We start from the raw sequence: 22,400 nt of genomic DNA, 5'->3' as shown, positions 1-22,400 counted from the left end.
GGAAAGCCAAAATGTTACAGTTGTCACCAAAAGAAGAGTTGAGGGGAACAACTCTAATAGGTAATCCACCTCTTCTGGTAACAAATGACTAATAGAGGAAATCCCCAATGCTTTGTAGAGATCTCCTATTTTTTGTTGTGTCTCTATCACAGAAAAGTGAAGAGAATTTTCCTCAATGTAACACAAACAACAAAAAATAAACTGACAGTGGTTTGAACCTTCTCCTACTTTACCCAACACTAAAAAAATGATGTTTTGGCAACGTATACAGCACAGTAAAGTGACCATTGGTAGCTATTGGTTTCTACTCTTTGTACATGATCTGTGCTCTTGCCTATCCTAGCCGTTCTGCATCTTAAAATACTTTGCAGTGTTCATTCTTGTATTACTTTCACAGTAACAAGCAGCCCAGTCGAAAGGCTGACATTTAAACCACGGAAAATGTACAAATATAAAACCTAAACAAGGCCTCTTTTCTGCTTTTTTAAAAGGTCCCCAAACTGGAGCTTTTATGTTGGTAGCTAACTGCATCTGACAGCTGTAGGACGGTTTAAATGACGCACTGTTTCTCCATGCCATGTTCCCTCATACTAATTAGCCCATCTTATTACGTATGCATTACTGGTGTAGTAATGATGAAGAAGTGCAATTATTGTGCAATGATACCTCTTGAATGAAAAATGCTGAACATTTTCTGTATGAAAAGTTAAAATTGGGATGTAACTTACTGTTTTTACACCATACAGAGAACAGAAGTGTGAAGCAGTCAGCAGGTTCACAAGAGCCATGGATGATGGTGTGAAGGATCTGCTCAACGTGGGCCAGGAACACTGGAAACGATGCACAGGGCGTATGTTACTCTTAATTGATAACATTTATGGAAGGCGATAACATTTGTCATTTTATTCTAGACAAGCCTCTCTTCTGTGTGGCCTTTAGATAACTCATTTGGCCTGATATAAAAACTGTAGTTAAAAATTGAAGTATCTAGAGCAGACAGTACAGTTTTAGCATAAAGGGTTAGTCTACTTAGTTGGTATTTCAGTGTTTGGTAATTGGTGGATAAATTCTTGGGTCTGCACACATCCTGTGTCCATTATGAAGTGTTCCCACTCTTCCTGTTGGATTTTTTTAAATTAAGTTTCTGTTATGGAAAATGCAACAAGAGGAGAATCATACAAAGGTTGGTGGGAACACCAAAATCTTCCAAGTGGACAGCCCGGAATTACGACAGGGAGATCATTCTGTCAGAGAGTGGAAGACCTAAAAGATGCCAGGGTTTGACTCCGGCTCCACCTCTAACCGAGATATTACATTTTTAGTATACTGGCCCTATTGGGCCCCTTTCACACTAGCAGCCCAATGGGGTCCGCCTGTCAGTTTTATAGGAGGACCTGGTCAGACCATCTATTGCCATTTATGGAGTGGCAGATGTAAACGGACATGTGACCGTTTACACTCGCTGACATCCAATCCGATCCTATCCGCTAAAAACAGACAGATGGGGGATTCATCCCCCATCCATCTGGTGGATAGGATCGGGTGACAGTCTGATGTAAACAGACAGGCGGTCTGACTGCCCATAGAGAAGGGGGGCTGTGTCTGTTTCTGCTTCATATCGGCGAGTACTTGGCCGAATGTATCGGTACTCGTACTCGCCGATAAAAAGTCAGTATTGGTGCAGTCCTAATAGAAAATACTGGTAGCCAACCCCTCAACTGTATAAGTAACATAATATAAAAGAGATGTTGTATGTAGCAACTGCCCAAGAGCCTCCAGTCAGTTTTCTAGTACAGGTTAGTGCACATGAGCAGACATAGACCTGTCATCTGCCTGCTCAGCGCCTGAGTCAGCAGGGATCAGCGGACAGATCTGCTGCTGAGCAGGTGGATCTGCAGGCGGAGTCCACCCATGTAAAAAGCCGCAAGTGTGCTAACCTGTACTAGAAAACTGACTGGTGGCTCTTGGGCAGTTGCTGCTTAAAACATCTCTTTCATATTATGTTACTTATACAGTTGAGGGCTTGGCTACCGGTATTTTCTATCAGGGTTGCACCGATACCGTTTTTCTATTGGTGAGTACAAGTACTGATACTTTCAGCAAATTATTCGCTGATACCAAAAAAAATTTGCGCAAATCATACTGCAAAGAGTTGCATGAGATTTGAACAGGAATGTGGTGCGATTTCCCCCACTGCTATTATGTGTGTATATAGAAAGGGAAAAGCGCCATCTAGTGGGCAGTTTAAAAAATGTTAGAACTCACGGTACGTATTTGTCCACATGCAAAATAATCTCCATAGGTGTCCCAGTCCACCGATAATAGCAAATCGGGGCCTCTGGAGGTGCTCAAAGGGCTGGAGGAGAAGTTCCGGGATCCTATGGGTATAGGGTGGAAGGGATGTCAGTTTGGGGGAAGACCGCCTCTACATCTCCAGCGGCCCTGATTTGCTATCATCAGCGGACCGGGACACCTACGTAGATTATTTTGCATGTGACCAGATACAATGCCTTGAAAAAGTATTTGTAACCCTTGAAATTTTCCACATTTTGTCATGTTACAACCAAAAACGTAATTGTATTTTATTGGGATTTTATGTGATAGAACAACACAAAGTGGCACATAATTGTGAAGTGGAAGAAAAATGATAAATGGTTTTCAACATTTTTATATATATATATATATATATATATATATATATAAGTGTGGCTTGCATTTGTATTCAGCCCCCTTTACTCTGATACCCCTAACTAAAATCTAGTGGAACCAGTTGCCTTCAGAAGGCCTGTGTATAATTTAATCTCAGTATAAATACAACTGTTCTGTGAAGTCCTCAGAGGTCTGTTAGAGAACCTTAGTGAATGAACACCATCGTGAAGGCCAAGGAACACACCAGACTGGTCAGGGATAAAGTTGTGGGGTCCTTTAAAGCAGGGTTAGGCTATAAAAAAATATCCCAACCTTTGAAAATCTCAAGGGGGGCACTGTTCAATCCATCATCCAAAAATGGAAAGAGTATGGAATAACTGCAAACCTACCAAAACATGGCCACCCAGCTAAACTGACAGGCCGGGCAAGGAGAGCATTAATCAGAGAAGCAGCCAAGAGGCCTATGGTAACTCTGGACAGTGGTGGCTGGTGCTTTGGGGGCGGCACACAAACCACCTGACCCCCCCCCCCTTCTGTCGATCGGTTGGTCAGTCGGTCAAACCCCCCCACGTCACTCACCCGTCTGTCCATCGGCCCCGTATTTACCCCATCCAGGCCATGGGCAATTTCGGCGGCTTCCCCCTGCGTCTCCTCGGCACCTCCCCCCTGCTCTTGGCCAATATGATCGCTTCTCCTCTCGGCCAATCGAGTTTTAAGACCCGTTTCCTGATTGGCCGGGAGGAGAAGCAGAAAGGCAGTAGCGAATATTAATTCACTATTGTCACAAAACTGGGTGGGCTCAGGGTGTAGTGCTCTGCGCCCCAAGCCCACCCTTTTTAAAGTCAATTAAAGCCTCAGGCTCTAATCATGTGCTTAAAAAAAAAAACATTAAAATCCAGGCATCCGGCAACCTGCATGTAGATTAGGGGCCGGATGCATGGATTAGGGGGCGGCTCCCACTGACTCAGCAGGGACAGGGAAGCTGGTCAGAGTTGGTGGGAAGATGGATGGAGCCAAATACAGGGCAATCTTAGAAGAAAACCTGTTAGAGTCTGCAAAAGACTTAAGGCTGGGGTGAAGGTTCACCTTCCAGCAGGACAACGACCTCAAACATACAGCCAGAGCTACAATGGAATGGTTTAGATCAAAGCAGATAAATCCTTCAAAGCCTGAAATACCATCACCGAGAAAACACCTTGTGTACCAAAGAGCCCCGTTGGTAATGCACTCACCGAAAACCGGCGATAAATGAGCCTTATATCTCCATACACCACTGAATAGATTCCTAAACTGGGATCCGATCCTTCATAAGTCAGCGAAGATGAAAAACACTATAGCCTGGTGTTTCCTTAAAATGAGGGATGGACTCCCATGCTTGGGTTATAGAGGTTTTTTCTTGTGCTCATCCATGATTCCAGACATTTCCATGGCTTTAGTGTTTTTCATCTGCGCTGACTTATGAAGGATCGGATCCCAGTTTAGGAATCTATTCAATGGTGTATGGAGATATAAGGCTCATTTATCGCTGATTTTCGGTGAGTGCATTACCAACAGGACTCTTTGGTACACAAGGTGTTTTCTCGGTGATAGTATTCAGGCTTTGAAGGATTTCTCTTGGTTCTGATGGGTCACGAAGCAACTCTTCTACTTTAAAAACTGTTTATGGATATTTTCACACACGGACTTATGTTTTGTGTATGATTTATTTATTCTGTATATATTGCACTGTATATCTTCAGGTATATTGCTTAGCACTATTAATGCTGGGATAATTTCCTCCTTCGTTTTATCTTTGCATACTTTTATTATTTCTTTCATTCATGCAGCTTTTAGTGCATTAATTTTATTTTTCCAGTTGAGTGCTGGGATCAGTGTCCCTTTTGTGCTACCGATATTTTTATATTTACTATGTGTAGTACTGGGCTACAGCAATGAATTACAACGTCGCCATCAGCCACATTTAGGTGGCGTCTGGATAGTTCATTTGAGCCAAGTTGGCCCAAAGTAAGTTTCTTTCTCGAACATCACGGGACACAGAGCCACAGTAATTACTGATGGGTTATATAGGTATCACTGGTGATTGGACACTGGCACACCCTATCAGGAAGTTCAACCCCCTATATAATCCCTCCCCCTTGCAGGGATACCTCAGTTTTTACGCCAGTGTCTTAGGTGATGGACGTGTAAAGATGTCCTGTGCTGAGCTCCAAAGGGAATATCCTAAGATCCTATACTGGGGCAAGCCAGGCGAACCGGATCCATTCAAAGTGTCTTTTCATGGCCGAATTGAATGGTACCCGGGCCTCGTGTCCGAAGAAACGAGGTTTTACCCGTAATGCTTCTCTTTTTAGAGAGCTGGACCCCGCAGATCAGAAAATGGCTTTAAACTTCCTAATTTCTGGCGAGGTGCTTTACGGTCCCAGAACTGTTGGATCCCCCTACTGATGGGGGCCCCAGTCTCTGACGGTTTTTTCAAACGGAGCCCACCGTGAGAGGTGAAGATTGGGTCTGTGTAAACCGCACCCTGCGGCTGGATAAGGTAAGAGGAGATTCCACAGAATTTTTGAGTTCTAGTGGCTTTTCTCCTTTAAGGTAAATGCATGCTATGCCTATTGTGACCACCGGGGGCTGCCAAGAGCACAAACCTACACATGCTGACTGACTGTCTCAGGTGTTCAGTGCTGATTATGTCCCAGCATCTCAAAGCAGGCTGCAAGCAGGTAAGGTGGAAAGGGGGATTTCTCAGGTTTGAATGTTCCCCCCAGGCTAGAGAGGGGCCACAGGGGTCTAGAAAGTGGTTATACCACCCGGGCTCTGCGGCCTAATGGCCACCATCTCTGAAGATAGCCGTTCAGGCAGATCTTGTTACCAGCCTCCCCCCCCCCAGCCTTTTCTCCAGAAGCATGACAGGAGAGTCGGCAGTGCGGGAAGCGCTCGTTTTTTGGGGGCGGGACGTCAGCACAGAGTGTTTAGACTCCCACTCAGGCCAGCTGCAGGCTATTAAAGGCACTCTGTACAGGTGCACTCAGCCTTCTGAGAGACACAGAGCTGACGGTCGCATGTAAGGTGGGACACAGGCATTCTCCTAGGCAGCATTTACTGAAGTAACACCAGACTGAGCATTGGGTAGCAAGGCTTTTAGCCAGACTACATCGCTCAGCGGGAAGTGTTCATTTGTATACCTCACACCTTGTTGCTTTGCACTATGGGTAGAAGAGGTTCAAGCACCCCAGGAACCAGAGACACTAGGGGATCTCGTTCAGGTTCTGAGGGCCCCCTGTCGGCAGCATCCTCCCCCCCTAAAGATGGGCCAGGGACGGCTAGCCAGGGAGAGCCATCGGGGTCAGGGGCTACACCTGCTTCTGGCACTTCAGCCCCTGTATATATTACACAAGAGGTTTTTTCCTCAACCATTAATGGTCTAGAGGAAAGATTAATGGCCGTGATTACGTCTTCACTCAGTGGAAGAAAACGCACTAGGCTTTCCTCTGTTCCCCAAGACCCTCAGACAGAGGAGCTCTGGGATAAAGGAGATGAATCCCTTTCAGAGGATCGGGATGGGATGGATGATTCCTCTTCGGAGGATTCAGGTGGAGAGGGACCCTCTGCGACTTCCCAAGAGGAGAAAGTCTTAGTGCAGATCCTCACTGGATTGGTCCGCTCCACATTTAAGTTGCCCATACCTGAAACTGCTAAAGAATCCTCTTCTGCTTTGGGGTCACTGAAACCTTTCCAAGCAGCACATGCTTTTCCTGTTCATACTTTACTTGAAAAGCTTATTTATTTTGAGTGGGATCACCCAGACAAACGTTTTTTTCCGCCGAGAAAGTTTTCAACACTTTATCCGATGGAAGAAAAGTTTATGAAAATGTGGGGAATACCGGCTATTGATGCCGCCATTTCCTCCGTAAATAATAGCCTGACTTGTCCTGTAGACAATGCTCAGATGCTCAGGGATCCTGTAAATAAAAGGATGGAATCCCTATTGAAGGATGTTTTCTCCTTAGCAGGATCAGTGGCCCAACCTGCAGTAGCAGCGATTGGAGTCTGTCAATACTTAAGAGACCATGTTAAGCAGGTCATCAAAGTATTACCTGAACAGCAGGCCCAGGGGTTTGCTAACCTTCCAGCGGCCTTATGCTTTGTGGTTGACGCCATTAGAGGTTCTATCGTGCAAACCTCCCATCTTTCACTGGGGTTGGTGCATATACGTAGAATCCTATGGTTGAAAAATTGGTCAGCCGAAGCACCATGTAAGAAGCTACTGGCTGGGTTTCCATTTCGTGGTGCAAGGTTGTTTGGAGAGGACTTGGATAACTATATCAAGAGAATCTCTTGTGTGAAAAGCACTCTCTTACCTGTCAAGAAGAAGAGTAAGCGTCCCTCTTTCAAACGGACTCTTTCCCCAGCGCCGGGGGCTTCAGCCTCCAGGCAGTCTCGACGGCCGCCTCCATCGGGGTCCAGAGACAAGAGTCAACCCCAGGGACAAAAGAACCCCAGGGACAAAAGAAGTCCAAAAGCCAAATGGGGATGTCAGGCCCATTTTGGACTTAAGGGATCTGAACCGATTCCTAAGGATTCAATCCTTCCGCATGGAATCAATTCGAACACTAGTTCCCACCCTGCAGGGAGGAGAATTTCTGGCATCAATAGACATCAGAGATGCATATCTGCATGTGCCCATTTTTCCTGCTCATCAGAAGTTTCTGCGCTTCGAGGTAGGAGGGCGCCATTTCCAGTTTGTGGCTCTGCCTTTTGGGATAGCCACTGCACCTCGAGTGTTCACAAAGATCTTGGCTCCTCCTCTGGCCAGATTAAGGGCTCAGGGTATAGCTGTCATAGCATACCTAGACGACCTGCTCTTGATAGACCGGTCGGTAGCCTCTTTGAATGGAAACTTGAGGACCACGGTCAGGTATCTAGAACACCTGGGTTGGATCCTCAACTTAGAAAAGTCTTTCCTAAAACCAGTAAGAAGACTGGAGTATTTAGGTCTGATTATAGATACAAGCCAGGAGAAAATATTTCTACCCCAGGCAAAGATCACTGCTTTGAGAGAGCTGATTCTGACAGTAAGGACCAAGAAGGGTCCCTCAGTCCGCCTTTGTATGAGACTACTAGGGAAGATGGTGTCTTCATTCGAAGCAGTTCCCTATGCTCAGTTTCACTCAAGAATGCTGCAACACAGTATTCTGTCGACCTGGAACAAGAAGGTTCAGGCATTAGACTTTCCGATGCACCTGTCGCATGCGGTGCGTCAGAGCCTCAATTGGTGGCTCATACCCGAAAACCTGCAGAAGGGGAAATCCTTTTTACCGGTTACCTGGACGGTGGTAACAACAGATGCCAGTCTGTCAGGTTGGGGAGCAGTTCTGGAACAGGCTGCGGTCCAAGGGGTATGGTCCAAGACAGAGAGGACCTTACCCATCAACATTCTGGAGATCCGGGCGATACATCTAGCTCTAAAAGCCTGGACTATCAGGCTACAGGGTTGTCCGGTCAGGATCCAGTCCGACAATGCCACAGCAGTGGCTTATGTCAATCATCAGGGAGGCACCCGGAGCCGAGCTGCTCAAAAAGAGGTGAACCAGATCTTAGTCTGGGCAGAGATGCATGTGCCATGCATATCGGCAGTTTTCATCCCGGGAATAGAGAATTGGCAGGCGGACTATCTAAGTCGCCAGCAGTTACTTCCAGGGGAATGGTCTCTGCATCCCGACGTCTTTTGGGCCATATGCCAAAGATGGGGGGTTCCAGATGTAGATCTCTTTGCATCCCGATTCAACAAAAAGATAGACAGATTTGTGGCAAGGACAAAAGATCCTCTTGCATGCGGGACGGATGCGTTGGTGATTCCGTGGCATCGGTTCTCACTGATTTACGCATTCCCGCCTATTCTGCTACTACCACGACTCCTTCGCAGGATCAGGCAGGAAAGGAAGTCGGTACTTCTGGTGGCCCCCGCTTGGCCCAGAAGGACTTGGTATGCAGAAATAGTAAGGATGACGGTGGGTTCCCCGTGGACCCTACCGGTACGCCCAGACCTGTTATCTCAGGGTCCAGTGTTCCATCCTGCCTTACAAGCGCTAAATTTGACGGTTTGGCTATTGAGACCCACGTTCTGAAGAGTCGTGGGCTCTCAGGTCCTGTCATATCTACCTTGATTAATGCAAGGAAGCCAGCTTCCAGGATGATTTATCATAGAGTCTGGAAGGCTTATATAACCTGGTGTGAATCCAGAGGTTGGCATCCCAGGAAATATGTCATAGGTAGAATCCTTGATTTTCTACAGATGGGATTAGAGATGAAGCTGGCCTTGAGTACCATCAAGGGCCAGGTTTCTGCTTTATCAGTATTATTTCAGCGGCCACTTGCTTCGCATTCTTTGGTCCGAAACTTTATGCAGGGGGTGATGCGTCTTAATCCTCCGGTTAAAGCGCCCCTAAACCCCTGGGACTTGAATTTGGTCCTGGCTGTGTTACAGAAACAGCCTTTTGAACCAATAAGTCAGATTCCTTTGGTCTTGTTGACAAGGAAATTAATTTTTCTGGTGGCCATCTCTTCTGCTAGAAGAGTATCAGAATTAGCAGCTCTTTCCTGTAAGGAGCCTTATTTGATTATACACAGGGATAGAGTGGTACTACGCCCTAATCCTAGTTTTTTACCGAAGGTGGTTTCTGATTTTCATTTAAACCAAGACATTGTTCTACCTTCCTTTTTTCCAGATCCCTGTTCTCCGGAAGAGAGATCTCTACATTCGTTGGATGTAGTAAGAGCAGTTAAGGCCTATCTAGGGGCAACTACTCAGATCCGCAAGACGGATGTTTTGTTTGTGCTGCCAGAGGGTCCCAATAGAGGACAGGCAGCGTCAAAAGCTACCATTTCTAAATGGATTCGACAGTTGATCATTCAAGCTTACGGTTTGAAACAGAAGATTCCTCCGTTTCAGATCAGGGCACATTCCACAAGGGCTATTGGTGCTTCTTGGGCAGTGCATCACCGGGCCTCTATGGCTCAAATCTGCAAGGCCGCAACCTGGTCTTCAGTTCATACATTCACCAGATTCTATCAGGTGGATGTGAGAAGGCATGAGGATATCGCCTTTGGGCGTAGTGTGCTGCAGGCAGCGGTACAGGGTCCTCAGGTCTGATTGCACCCTACTTGGTCGTGGTTCCCCCCCCTCAGGTAGCATTGCTCTGGGACATCCCATCAGTAATTACTGTGGCTCTGTGTCCCGTGATGTTCGAGAAAGAAAATAGGATTTTTTAAAACAGCTTACCTGTAAAATCCTTTTCTTTCGAAGGACATCACGGGACACAGAGGTCCCGCCCCTCTTCTAATACACTATATTGCTTGGCTACAAAACTGAGGTATCCCTGCAAGGGGGAGGGATTATATAGGGGGTTGAACTTCCTGATAGGGTGTGCCAGTGTCCAATCACCAGTGATACCTATATAACCCATCAGTAATTACTGTGGCTCTGTGTCCCGTGATGTCCTTCGAAAGAAAAGGATTTTACAGGTAAGCTGTTTTAAAAAATCCTATTTTTTCAACTAATCTCATTGCAGGACTTCACCCCTAAAGCCTAACTCCAAGTTTCTTTGGCTTTATATAGCTGGTCCAAACAAACTATTTCCTTCACTAACAGATGCACTCATGGAGAGTGCTGTATAAACTGTAGTTAACATCAGCTACATACAGTATACAGTGCTGTGTTCTGGCAGCGGGATGGGCACTTCCGTACTACTCCAAGAACAAAATCAAGTCGGGCTGAATGCTGCTCATCCATTCAATGGAAGCTTTGTATTTCATCAGTGAGTACAAGACTTTCTCTGACTGGCTGAGGGAAGATTGTGATGACATCTGCCCGCCTCTCCACCTCAGCTAAACAGAGGAAGCCCGGTATTTATTGATGAAATACAAGGCCTCCTGTGAATGGCTAAGCATTCCTCATTTCATCCCAACTCAATTTTGTCCTGGTAGTAGGGGAAATCCTTATCCCGCTGTATGTAGCTGATGCAATATTTTTATTCATAATAGCACTTTGCGCTAGTTAATTGTGTGTTGTGATGTAGGGGTTTTCTACTGGAGATGAATGATCAATAATTAAATAAAGTTTAATTTTGGTAATTTTTTCCTAAATAGCACTGCCGAAGGAATATCAGAAGATAGGAAGAGCTTTGCAGAATTTGTCATTGGTTTTCAGCTCCAGTGGCTATCAAGGTACCCCTCTTTGTAGTAATGTATGTCATTTGTGTACTGATGTACTGTAAATGTGAGACTTAAACATGCTTTTTTACACACATATATATTGTGTTAATTAAAGTTTTATGAAAAAATTACAAAACAGAGCCTCTGGGCATTCTGGCTTGACATTAACAGAAAAAAATCCTAACAACAGTTAGGATTTTACAACAGTTAGGTATACCTCACAGTCAAGAGAGAGATATCACATGTAAAAAAATTTACATATATACAGTAGCAGCTGAAACAATAATCCTAAAGTAAGTATAATGGTGCGAGAGGCAGGCATATGGAACAAGGTAGGTACTGGTAAAGTGCAAAACAACTTTCCCACGGGAGGCAAAAGTGGAGAGGGAGGAGGGATGGGTTTGCGCGAAGGACCAATTAGGTCCACCACACCACCCCCACCCCCCGAAACAATAGCAAACAAGCCCCCTTAAAGTAGAGCAGAATGATCAGTTTCTGCCAACAGTCTAAAGAAGGAGGCCTGTCTGATTTCCAAACTAACACAATTTCCTTCCTGCCATAGAGGAGGAGTAAACTTAGTAGGGTCCTAGACTCTCTGCTAAATGCTAGGTGATTAACCTAACCCAGCAGAGATACAGCAACTGTTTGGGGAACTGATGTTGTGGCTAGTGAATAAATAAATTGAACCAATGCGGCTCAGAACTCTGGAATATGGGGGGCAGGACCAAAAGACATGCAAAAAAATCAACAGGTGCGTCCGCACTTCGCCAGCAATTAGGTGCCATTGAGGGGTAAGATACGCCGGCGATATGCACAATTTAAAATTGTATCAACCTATCCCTTGTGGCAACCAATTAAACAATTGAGTATTCCCAGGCATCCTCCAAGTCCTCCCTATCCAATTCCAGAACCTCCACCCGCCATTTCTATTGCAGTAGGTTGAACCTTACGTGAACCAATGGCAATGAAGCTTTATAAATCACTAACAGGGCCTTCTCCAAATCTCCTTCATGCAACAGGGATTCTAGGTCATCCTGCAACAGCTGAAGTGGCCTAGTACTAAACTGGTAATGGTAGGCATGGCGGAGTTGTAGGAACCTGAAAAATAGGGAGTTTGGAAATTCATATCTTTGTTTCAACCTATCAGAAGTTACAAAGGAACCTTCTTTGCAAATATCAGTGAAGCATTTAATGCCTCTCGAGCTCCATACAGTTGGGTCTGGGATTGTCATGAACTCTGGGAGCCTTGGGGGGACTTAAGCATGTTTAGCTTGACAGCATTTTCTTGTATTTGGATTTGCTGTTAACTAGGTTTGTGGGAACTGGTTCGCCTATCTAGAACATTGTTCCATAAACATGAGCAACCTTTTTACTGATATTTTTTGTTTTATAGGTGAAACTGATTTAAACAGTGCTATCACAGAAGCAGGGAAAACATATGAAGCAATAGCCACCTTGGTGGAAGAGCAGGTAAAACCAGACATACAGTATTTATCTGAAGAGTAGATCATGCAGAATCAGCAGTTTATGGCATAGAAATCATTTTTTTTTAAATGTTATCAGGATTGGAATGTGGAATGCAAGCCTTTTATTTTAATTGAATATTTCTGAGCTTTTCTTCTCAGCACTAGTCAAAAACTAAACACAGAATAAACTGTGCATGATTCTATACAGAGGTAACCCTTCTCCTCACACACTGACTAATATATGCTTCACTCCTATCTTTGCTGTAGACCACAGTGTGTACTCTATCCCCTGCCCCCAGTATCCACCATGCATTCATATCTGTTTTGCATAACTAAATACACTAATTCATGGTCCACTAATGTTGATCACCAATTTTCCCTGGACTACAGAATGTTTGCTCATCTGCCAGCTTGATAAAACTCGATTGTACCTTGTGAGAAAAAATGATTTAACCACTTCAGCTCTCATACCTGTACACTGACCAGAGCAATTTTTAAATTTCTACCTATTAATTTGACTTTGCCATTACTTGCGATGACAAAGTAATACATATATTGTTTTTTTTAGGACAAAAAAACTTTCTTTCAATGATATTGTCTTGCAAAAATGTGTTTATTTTTTTGCTATCCATAAAAAATAACACATTTAAAAAAAAAGTTTTTTTTTTATCGATTTAGATCAATCTTACTGTAGATAAAATGCATAAATGTTATTCTATCATCTGTCCCATATAAAGACACTAAAAATTATAATTCTAGTACAAACCATTGCAAAATTGAAGAAACAGATTCTTGACAGCCGCACTCCGATAAAAGCCTTTATTTTAATGAATAGTCAACGTTCATGTGACAACAGAAGCAGGACAAACACCTGACGCGTTTCACAACATCATTGTTGCTTAGTCATAGCATGACTGAGTAACAATGATGTTGTGAAACGCATCAGATGTTTGTACTGCTTCTGTTGTCACATGAACGTTGACTATTCATTACAATAAAGGCTTTTATCGGAGTGCGGTTGTCTAGAATCCATTTCTTCAATATTGCTCGTGCTGAGCCTGAACCTGGCTTCCACTTTGAGGAGGGCGTTTTCTTCAGTACACCACCTGGAGCGGTTCACCCTTTTGTTCTCAAACCATTGCAAAGTTATTTACAAATGAAATAAAGGTTTCTGTTTTTTTTTTTTTTTTTAATTTAAAGCCCATCTCTGGGCAAAAAAAAGCGTTCCCTTGCAGGGGGCAGCTGTGCCCGCACTGCATGGGTTAAATGCTCTTTTTTGTTTAGTGGTGAGAAGGGAGGTATACTTACCTAACTCTCTGATCCTCCCAGCACAAAACTGGTCCAGCACCCCCACACTCCCACGGTCTTGAGTTGTGGACTGTTCCTGATGTTATCAAGCCCAGAGCAGGCTCTATAGATCAGGACCAGTCCACTGCTGGACTGTGGGGGAGCGCCATTTTCTGATGGCACAAAGGATCAGGTGAGTATAAGCTTTCTCCTCAACCCCAGACAAAATGAGCAGCTGACCTGTGCCAGAGTTGGTTTTTAAATGTTGCGTTTTTTCAAAATGCAACACCAAACAAACTCAAAGTGATTGTAAAGGGAGAAGGTTTTTTATCTTAATGCATTCTATGCATTAAGATAAAAAACCTTCTGTGTGCAGCAGCCCCCCCCAATACTTACCTGAGCCCATCTCTATCCAGCGATGTTGCACAAGAGACTCGGCTGCCCGGGGGCCGGGACTCTCCTCCTCATTGGCTGAGACAGCAGCGGAACACCATTGGCTCCCGCTGCTGTCAGTCAAAGCCAGTGAGCCAATGAAGAGAGAGAGGCAACAACAAAGAATAGCACCCGTGGGAGTAGAGTATACAAAGTAAACATAGTTTATAAATGTATTAAAAATGTATAACATTCATCGTATATGGGATACCTAAGCAGAAGTGCCAAGCCACTTGGCAGTGATAGATACAGCATACCAAGCGGCCACATACATATATTGGAATTGTTGATATACAGTAATACATAGGCATCATTAACTCAACGCGTTTTGCAAGTCTTTGCTCGCTTCTTCAGGAGCAGATGTAAATGTAGTTCACAAAACACACAGCTCTACCCGCAACTACTAATGAGTGTGTGATCAAGGTACAGTGCATCCGGAAAGTATTCACAGCGCTTCACTTTTTACAAATTTTGTTATGTTACAGCCTTATTCCAAAATGGATTAAAAGCATTATTTTCTTAAAAATTCTACAAACAATACCCCATAATGACAACATGAAAGAAGTTTGTTTGAAATCTTTGCAACTTTATTAAAAATAAAAAAATCCCATGTACACAAGTATTCTCACAGCCTTTGCTCAATACTTTGTTGAAGCACCTTTGGCACCAATTACAGCCTCAAGTCTTTTTGAGTATGATGCAACAAGCTTGGCACACCTATTTTTGTGCAGTTTCTGTCATTCTTCTTTGCAGGACCTCTTAAGCTCCCATCAGGTTGGATGGGGAGTGTCAGTACACGGCTATTTTCAGATCTCTCCAGAGTCTGAGCTCTGGCTGGGCCACTCAAGGACATTCACAGAGTTGTCTTGTAGCCACTCTTTTGTTATCTTGGCTGTGTGCTTAGGGTCGTTGTCCTATTGGGTGATGAACCTTAGCCCCAGTCTGAGGTCCAGAGCACTCTGGAGCAGGTTTTTATCAAGGATGTCTCTGTACATTGCTGCATTCATCATTCCCTCGATCCTGACTAGTCTTCCAGTTTCTGATGCTGAAAAACTTGCAATAGCATGATGCTGCCACCACTATGCTTCATTCTAGGGATGGTATTGGCCAGGTGATGAGCGGTACCTGGTTTTCTCCAGACATGACGCTTGCCATTCAGGCCAAAGAGGTTAATCTTTGTTTCATCAGACCAGAGAATTTTGTTTTTCATGGTCGGAGTCCTTCAGGTGCCTTTTGGCAAACTCCAGGCAGGCTGTCATTTGCCTTTTTTACTGAGGAGTGGCTTACTTCTGGCCACTCTACCATACAGGCCTGATTGGTGCAGTTCTGCAGAAATGGTTGTTCTTCTGTAAGGTTCTCCACAGAGAAACGCTAGAGCTCTGTCAGAGTGACCATCGGGTTCTTGGTCACCTCCCTGACTAAGGCCCTCCTCTCTGATCGCTCAGTTTGGCTGGGCTGCCGGCTCTAGGAAGAGTCCTGGTGTTTCCAAACTTCTTCCATTTATGGATGATGGAGGCCACTGTGCTCATTGGGACCTTCAATGCTGCAGACATTTTTCTGTACCCTTCCCCAGATCTGTGCCTCGATACAAACCTGTCTCGGAGGTCTACAAACAATTCCTTGGACTTCATGGCTTGGTTTGTGCTCTGACATGCACTGTTAACTGTGGGACCTTATATAGACAGGTGTGTGCCTTTCCAAATCCTGTCCAATCAACTGAATTTACCACAGATGGACTCCAATCAAGTTGTAGAAACATCTCAAGGATGATCAGCGCAAACAGGGTGCACCTGGGCTCAATTTTGAGTGACATGGCAAAGGCTGTGAATACTTATGTACATGTGATTTTTTTGTTTTTTATTTTTAATAAATTTGGAAAGTAACATAACAAAATGTGGAAAAAGTGAAGCTTTGTGAAGACTTTCTGGATGCACTGTATACTTTGTTACGTCCAACAAACAGCACACAAAAACGATTAGCTCTATATACCATAAAAAGTCCATATTTTATTGTATTTATTATAAAACTGATCATAGTCTTCATGCATCAGATTGAATACTAGGGGTATTGCAAAATTGTATCATGAGAAACAGTTCATTTCAATAAAATTTATGAATGGTATAAAACAATACCACTTGCTGACCCGCTCACAGTAAATGTACTGCGAGGGGGCGGCAGCTGCATGTGCCGTGACGTACTCTTACATCGCAGTGAGCACATGCACTGGTGCGCCCCCCTGGCGCTCTCACATGGTACCTGCGCCATCACATCCTGTATTGTGATTAGCTGTAGCCAGTCACAGATCACAATACTAATCAAGCTGTCATGAATGAAAGCCGTTCATGACAGCTGAAACTATTGCGTATAACAGTGATCATCACTGTTATAAACAATAATAGTGTAGTACAGTGTCACTATGGTGTATGGAGTTGCATGTTCTCCATGGCACACTCAAAAGACATGCTGGTAGGTTAATTGGCCCCTGTCTAAAAAAGGGGGCCTACTATGATATTCTACTGAGCTTGCCAGGGATGGCTGCCATACCGTCTGCCCCAACAGCAGATGAACTGCTTTGAGTCCCAAGGAAGAAAAGTGCTTTAGAAATATAAATGAATACCATTAATTCACTTAAAGTTTCAGTTTGGTGTCTCGTGTCATTCGCTCTAAACTCATAATGTGTGCCTTAGCAGATTTGTAGCCACTTTATGTTTTATTTATGTCTTCTTTCTGTTTTGCCACTGGCACTTCACTCAAATAAGAGGTAAGGAGCGCTATAGCGTTTTGATACCATAGCTGATATAAAATAGTAAGTCCACCAAAGAATGATGTTTTAGTTTTATGTGGATGGTGGCAGGTTGACTCAGGGACTTTAGCTGAGAGATTTATATTTCTTTCTCGAACATCACGGGACACAGAGCCACAGTAATTACTGATGGGTTATATAGGTATCACTGGTGATTGGACACTGGAACACCGTATCAGGAAGTTCAACCCCCTATATAATCCCTCCCCCTTGCAGGGATACCTCAGTTTTTACGCCAGTGTCTTAAGTGATGGACGTGTAAAGATGTCCTGTGCTGAGCTCCAAAGGGAATATCCTAAGATCCTATACTGGGGCAAGCCAGGCGAACCGGATCCATTCAAAGTGTCTTTTCATGGCCGAATTGAATGGTACCCGGGCCTCGTGTCCGAAGAAACGAGGTTTTACCCGTAATGCTTCTCTTTTTAGAGAGCTGGACCCCGCAGATCAGAAAATAGCTTTAAACTTCCTAATTTCTGGCGAGGTGCTTTACGGTCCCAGAACTGTTGGATCCCCCTACTGATGGGGGCCCCAGTCTCTGACGGTTTTTCAAACGGAGCCCACCGTGAGAGGTGAAGATTGGGTCTGTGTAAACAGCACCCTGCGGCTGGATAAGGTAAGAGGAGATTCCACAGAATTTTTGAGTTCTAGTGGCTTTTCTCCTTTAAGGTAAATGCATGCTATGCCTATTGTGACCACCGGGGGCTGCCAAGAGCACAAACCTACACATGCTGACTCTGTCTCAGGTGTTGTAATCGCTGTTTATGTCCCAGCGTCTCAAGCAGGCTGCAAACAGGTAAGGTGGAAAGGGGGATTTCTCATGTTTGAATGTTCCCCCCAGGCTAGAGAGGGGCCACAGGGGTCTAGAAAGTGGTTATACCACTCGGGCTCTGCGGCCTAATGGCCACCATCTCTCAAGATAGCCGTTCAGGCAGATCTTGTTACCAGTCTCCCTCCCTCCCACCCCCCCCCCCAACCCCAGCCTTTCTCCGGAAGCATGACAGGAGAGTCGGCAGCGCGGGAAGCGCTCGTTTTTTTCAAAACTCGAGGGGGGGGGGCGGTAGAGGAGGGGGCGGGACGTCAGCACAGAGTGTTTAGACTCTCACTCAGGCCAGCTGCAGGCTATTAAAGGCACTCTGTACAGGTGCACTCAGCCTTCTGAGAGACACAGAGCTGACGGTCGCATGTAAGGTGGGACACAGGCATTCTCCTAGGCAGCATTTACTGAAGTAACACCAGACTGAGCATTGGGTAGCAAGGCTTTTAGCCAGACTACATCGCTCAGCGGGCAGTGTTCATTTGTATACCTCACACCTTGTTGCTTTGCACTATGGGTAGAAGAGGTTCAAGCACCCCAGGAACCAGAGACACTAGGGGATCTCGTTCAGGTTCTGAGGGCCCCCTGTCGGCAGCATCCTCCCCCCCTAAAGATGGGCCAGGGACGGCTAGCCAGGGAGAGCCATCGGGGTCAGGGGCTACACCTGCTTCTGGCACTTCAGCCCCTGTATATATTACACAAGAGGTTTTTTCCTCAACCATTAATGGTCTAGAGGAAAGATTAATGGCCGTGATTACGTCTTCACTCAGTGGAAGAAAACGCACTAGGCTTTCCTCTGTTCCCCAAGACCCTCAGACAGAGGAGCTCTGGGATAAAGGAGATGAATCCCTTTCAGAGGATCGGGATGGGATGGATGATTCCTCTTCGGAGGATTCAGGTGGAGAGGGACCCTCTGCGACTTCCCAAGAGGAGAAAGTCTTAGTGCAGATCCTCACTGGATTGGTCCGCTCCACATTTAAGTTGCCCATATCTGAAACTGCTAAAGAATCCTCTTCTGCTTTGGGGTCACTGAAACCTTTCCAAGCAGCACATGCTTTTCCTGTTCATACTTTACTTGAAAAGCCTATTTATTCTGAGTGGGATCACCCAGACAAACGTTTTTTTCCGCCGAGAAAGTTTTCAACACTTTATCCGATGGAAGAAAAGTTTATGAAAATGTGGGGAATACCGGCTATTGATGCCGCCATTTCCTCCGTAAATAATAGCCTGACTTGTCCTGTAGACAATGCTCAGATGCTCAGGGATCCTGTAGATAAAAGGATGGAATCCCTATTGAAGGATGTTTTCTCCTTAGCAGGATCAGTGGCCCAACCTGCAGTAGCAGCAATTGGAGTCTGTCAATACTTAAGAGACCATGTTAAGCAGGTCATCAAAGTATTACCTGAACAGCAGGCCCAGGGGTTTGCTAACCTTCCAGCGGCCTTATGCTTTGTGGTTGACGCCATTAGAGATTCTATCGTGCAAACCTCCTGTCTTTCACTGGGGTTGGTGCATATACGTAGAATCCTATGGTTGAAAAATTGGTCAGCCGAAGCACCATGTAAGAAGCTACTGGCTGGGTTTCCATTTCGTGGTGCAAGGTTGTTTGGAGAGGACTTGGATAACTATATCAAGAGAATCTCTTGTGTGAAAAGCACTCTCTTACCTGTCAAGAAGAAGAGTAAGCGTCCCTCTTTCAAACGGACTCTTTCCCCAGCGCCGGGGGCTTCAGCCTCCAGGCAGTCTCGACGGCCGCCTCCATCGGGGTCCAGAGACAAGAGTCAACCCCAGGGACAAAAGAAGTCCTGGGGAAAGAAGCCTACTAGGCAAAACACTAAGACCTCTGCATGAGGGGGTGCCCCCGCTCACTCGAGTGGGGGGAAGACTGCGACAGTTCTCAGAGCTCTGGCAGGAGGACTTCCAGGACAGATGGGTAATCTCCACGGTAACCTTAGGGTACAAGCTGGAGTTTCAGGAATTCCCCTCTCCTCGGTTCCTCAGATCAAATGTTCCCAGAGACCCAGAGAAGAAGCAGTCGCTCCTTCTAGAGTTAGAGCGACTTTTGTCGCAGGAGGTCATTATGATAGTTCCCGCAAAGGACCAGGGATTGGGCTTCTATTCCAACCTTTTTACGGTCCAAAAGCCAAATGGGGATGTCAGGCCCATTCTGGACTTAAGGGATCTGAACCGATTCCTAAGGATTCAATCCTTCCTCATGGAATCAATTCGAACAGTAGTTCCCACCCTGCAGGGAGGAGAATTTCTGGCATCAATAGACATCAGAGATGCATATCTGCATGTGCCCATTTTTCCTGCTCATCAGAAGTTTCTGCGCTTCGAGGTAGGAGGGCGCCATTTCCAGTTTGTGGCTCTGCCTTTCGGGATAGCCACTGCACCTCGAGTGTTCACAAAGATCTTGGCTCCTCCTCTGGCCAGATTAAGGGCTCAGGGTATAGCTGTCATAGCATACCTAGACGACCTGCTCTTGATAGACCGGTCGATAGCCTCTTTGAATGGAAACTTGAGGACCACAGTCGGGTATCTAGAACACCTGGGTTGGATCCTCAACTTGGAAAAGTCTTTCCTAAAACCAGTAAGAAGACTGGAGTATTTAGGTCTGATTATAGATACAAGCCAGGAGAAAATATTTCTACCCCAGGCAAAGATCACTGCTTTGAGAGAGCTGATTCTGACAGTAAGGACCAAGAAGGGTCCCTCAGTCCGCCTTTGTATGAGGCTACTAGGGAAGATGGTGTCTTCATTCGAAGCAGTTCCCTATGCTCAGTTTCACTCAAGAATGCTGCAACACAGTATTCTGTCGACCTGGAACAAGAAGGTTCAGGCATTAGACTTTCCGATGCACCTGTCGCATGCGGTGCGTCAGAGCCTCAATTGGTGGCTCATACCCGAAAACCTGCAGAAGGGGAAATCCTTTCTACCGGTTACCTGGACGGTGGTAACAACAGATGCCAGTCTGTCAGGTTGGGGAGCAGTTCTGGAACAGGCTGCGGTCCAAGGGGGGGTATGGTCCAAGACAGAGAGGACCTTACCCGTCAACATTCTGGAGATCCGGGCGATACATCTAGCTCTAAAAGCCTGGACTATCAGGCTACAGGGTCGTCCGGTCAGGATCCAGTCCGACAATGCCACAGCAGTGGCTTATGTCAATCATCAGGGAGGCACCCGGAGCCGAGCTGCTCAAAAAGAGGTGAACCAGATCTTAGTCTGGGCAGAGATGCATGTGCCATGCATATCGGCAGTTTTCATCCCGGGAATAGAAAATTGGCAGGCGGACTATCTAAGTCGCCAGCAGTTACTTCCAGGGGAATGGTCTCTGCATCCCGACGTCTTTTGGGCCATATGCCAAAGATGGGGGGTTCCAGATGTAGATCTCTTTGCATCCCGATTCAACAAAAAGATAGACAGATTTGTGGCAAGGACAAAAGATCCTCTTGCATGCGGGACGGATGCGTTGGTGATTCCGTGGCATCGGTTCTCACTGATTTACGCATTCCCGCCTATTCTGCTACTACCACGACTCCTTCGCAGGATCAGGCAGGAAAGGAAGTCGGTACTTCTGGTGGCCCCCGCTTGGCCCAGAAGGACTTGGTATGCAGAAATAGTAAGGATGACGGTGGGTTCCCCGTGGACCCTACCGGTATGCCCAGACCTGTTATCTCAAGGTCCAGTGTTCCATCCTGCCTTACAAGCGCTAAATTTGACGGTTTGGCTATTGAGACCCACGTTCTGAAGAGTCGTGGGCTCTCAGGTCCTGTCATATCTACCTTGATTAATGCAAGGAAGCCAGCTTCCAGGATGATTTATCATAGAGTCTGGAAGGCTTATATAACCTGGTGTGACTCCAGAGGTTGGCATCCCAGGAAATATATCATAGGTAGAATCCTTGATTTTCTACAGATGGGATTAGAGATGAAGCTGGCCTTGAGTACCATCAAGGGCCAGGTTTCTGCTTTATCAGTATTATTTCAGCGGCCACTTGCTTCGCATTCTTTGGTCCGAAACTTTATGCAGGGGGTGATGCGTCTTAATCCTCCGGTTAAAGCGCCCCTAAACCCCTGGGACTTGAATTTGGTGCTGGCTGTGTTACAGAAACAGCCTTTTGAACCAATAAGTCAGATTCCTTTGGTCTTGTTGACAAGGAAATTAATTTTTCTGGTGGCCATCTCTTCTGCTAGAAGAGTATCAGAATTAGCAGCTCTTTCCTGTAAGGAGCCTTATTTGATTATACACAAGGATAGAGTGGTACTACGCCCTCATCCTAGTTTTTTACCGAAGGTGGTTTCTGATTTTCATTTAAACCAAGACATTGTTCTACCTTCCTTTTTTCCAGATCCCTGTTCTCCGGAAGAGAGATCTCTACATTCGTTGGATGTAGTAAGAGCAGTTAAGGCCTATCTAGGGGCAACTACTCAGATCCGCAAGACGGATGTTTTGTTTGTGCTGCCAGAGGGTCCCAATAGAGGACAGGCAGCGTCAAAAGCTACCATTTCTAAATGGATTCGACAGTTGATCATTCAAGCTTACGGTTTGAAACAGAAGATTCCTCCGTTTCAGATCAGGGCACATTCCACAAGGGCTATTGGTGCTTCTTGGGCAGTGCATCACCGGGCCTCTATGGCTCAAATCTGCAAGGCCGCAACCTGGTCTTCAGTTCATACATTCACCAGATTCTATCAGGTGGATGTGAGAAGGCATGAGGATATCGCCTTTGGGCGTA

General features: G+C 45.5%; 1 protein-coding gene across 1 annotated transcript in view; it reads left to right on the top strand.

Moving 5' to 3' along the window:
- The window catches only part of SNX9 (sorting nexin 9), a 232,665-nt gene that overhangs the window by 170,048 nt on the left and 40,217 nt on the right, over positions 1-22,400 (top strand). Inside the window, exons 12-14 of the mRNA XM_073627898.1 lie at positions 747-850; positions 10,795-10,872; positions 12,254-12,330. Coding sequence (XP_073483999.1) covers positions 747-850; positions 10,795-10,872; positions 12,254-12,330 — 259 coding nt within the window. The remainder of the gene's footprint in view (positions 1-746; positions 851-10,794; positions 10,873-12,253; positions 12,331-22,400) is intronic.

Source organism: Aquarana catesbeiana, linkage group LG04 (genome assembly GCF_042186555.1).
Source record: "Aquarana catesbeiana isolate 2022-GZ linkage group LG04, ASM4218655v1, whole genome shotgun sequence".
Classification (NCBI taxonomy): domain Eukaryota; kingdom Metazoa; phylum Chordata; class Amphibia; order Anura; family Ranidae; genus Aquarana; species Aquarana catesbeiana.
The sequence above is the reverse complement of the archived record's forward strand: the minus strand, read 5'-3'. Positions and strand labels throughout refer to the sequence as shown.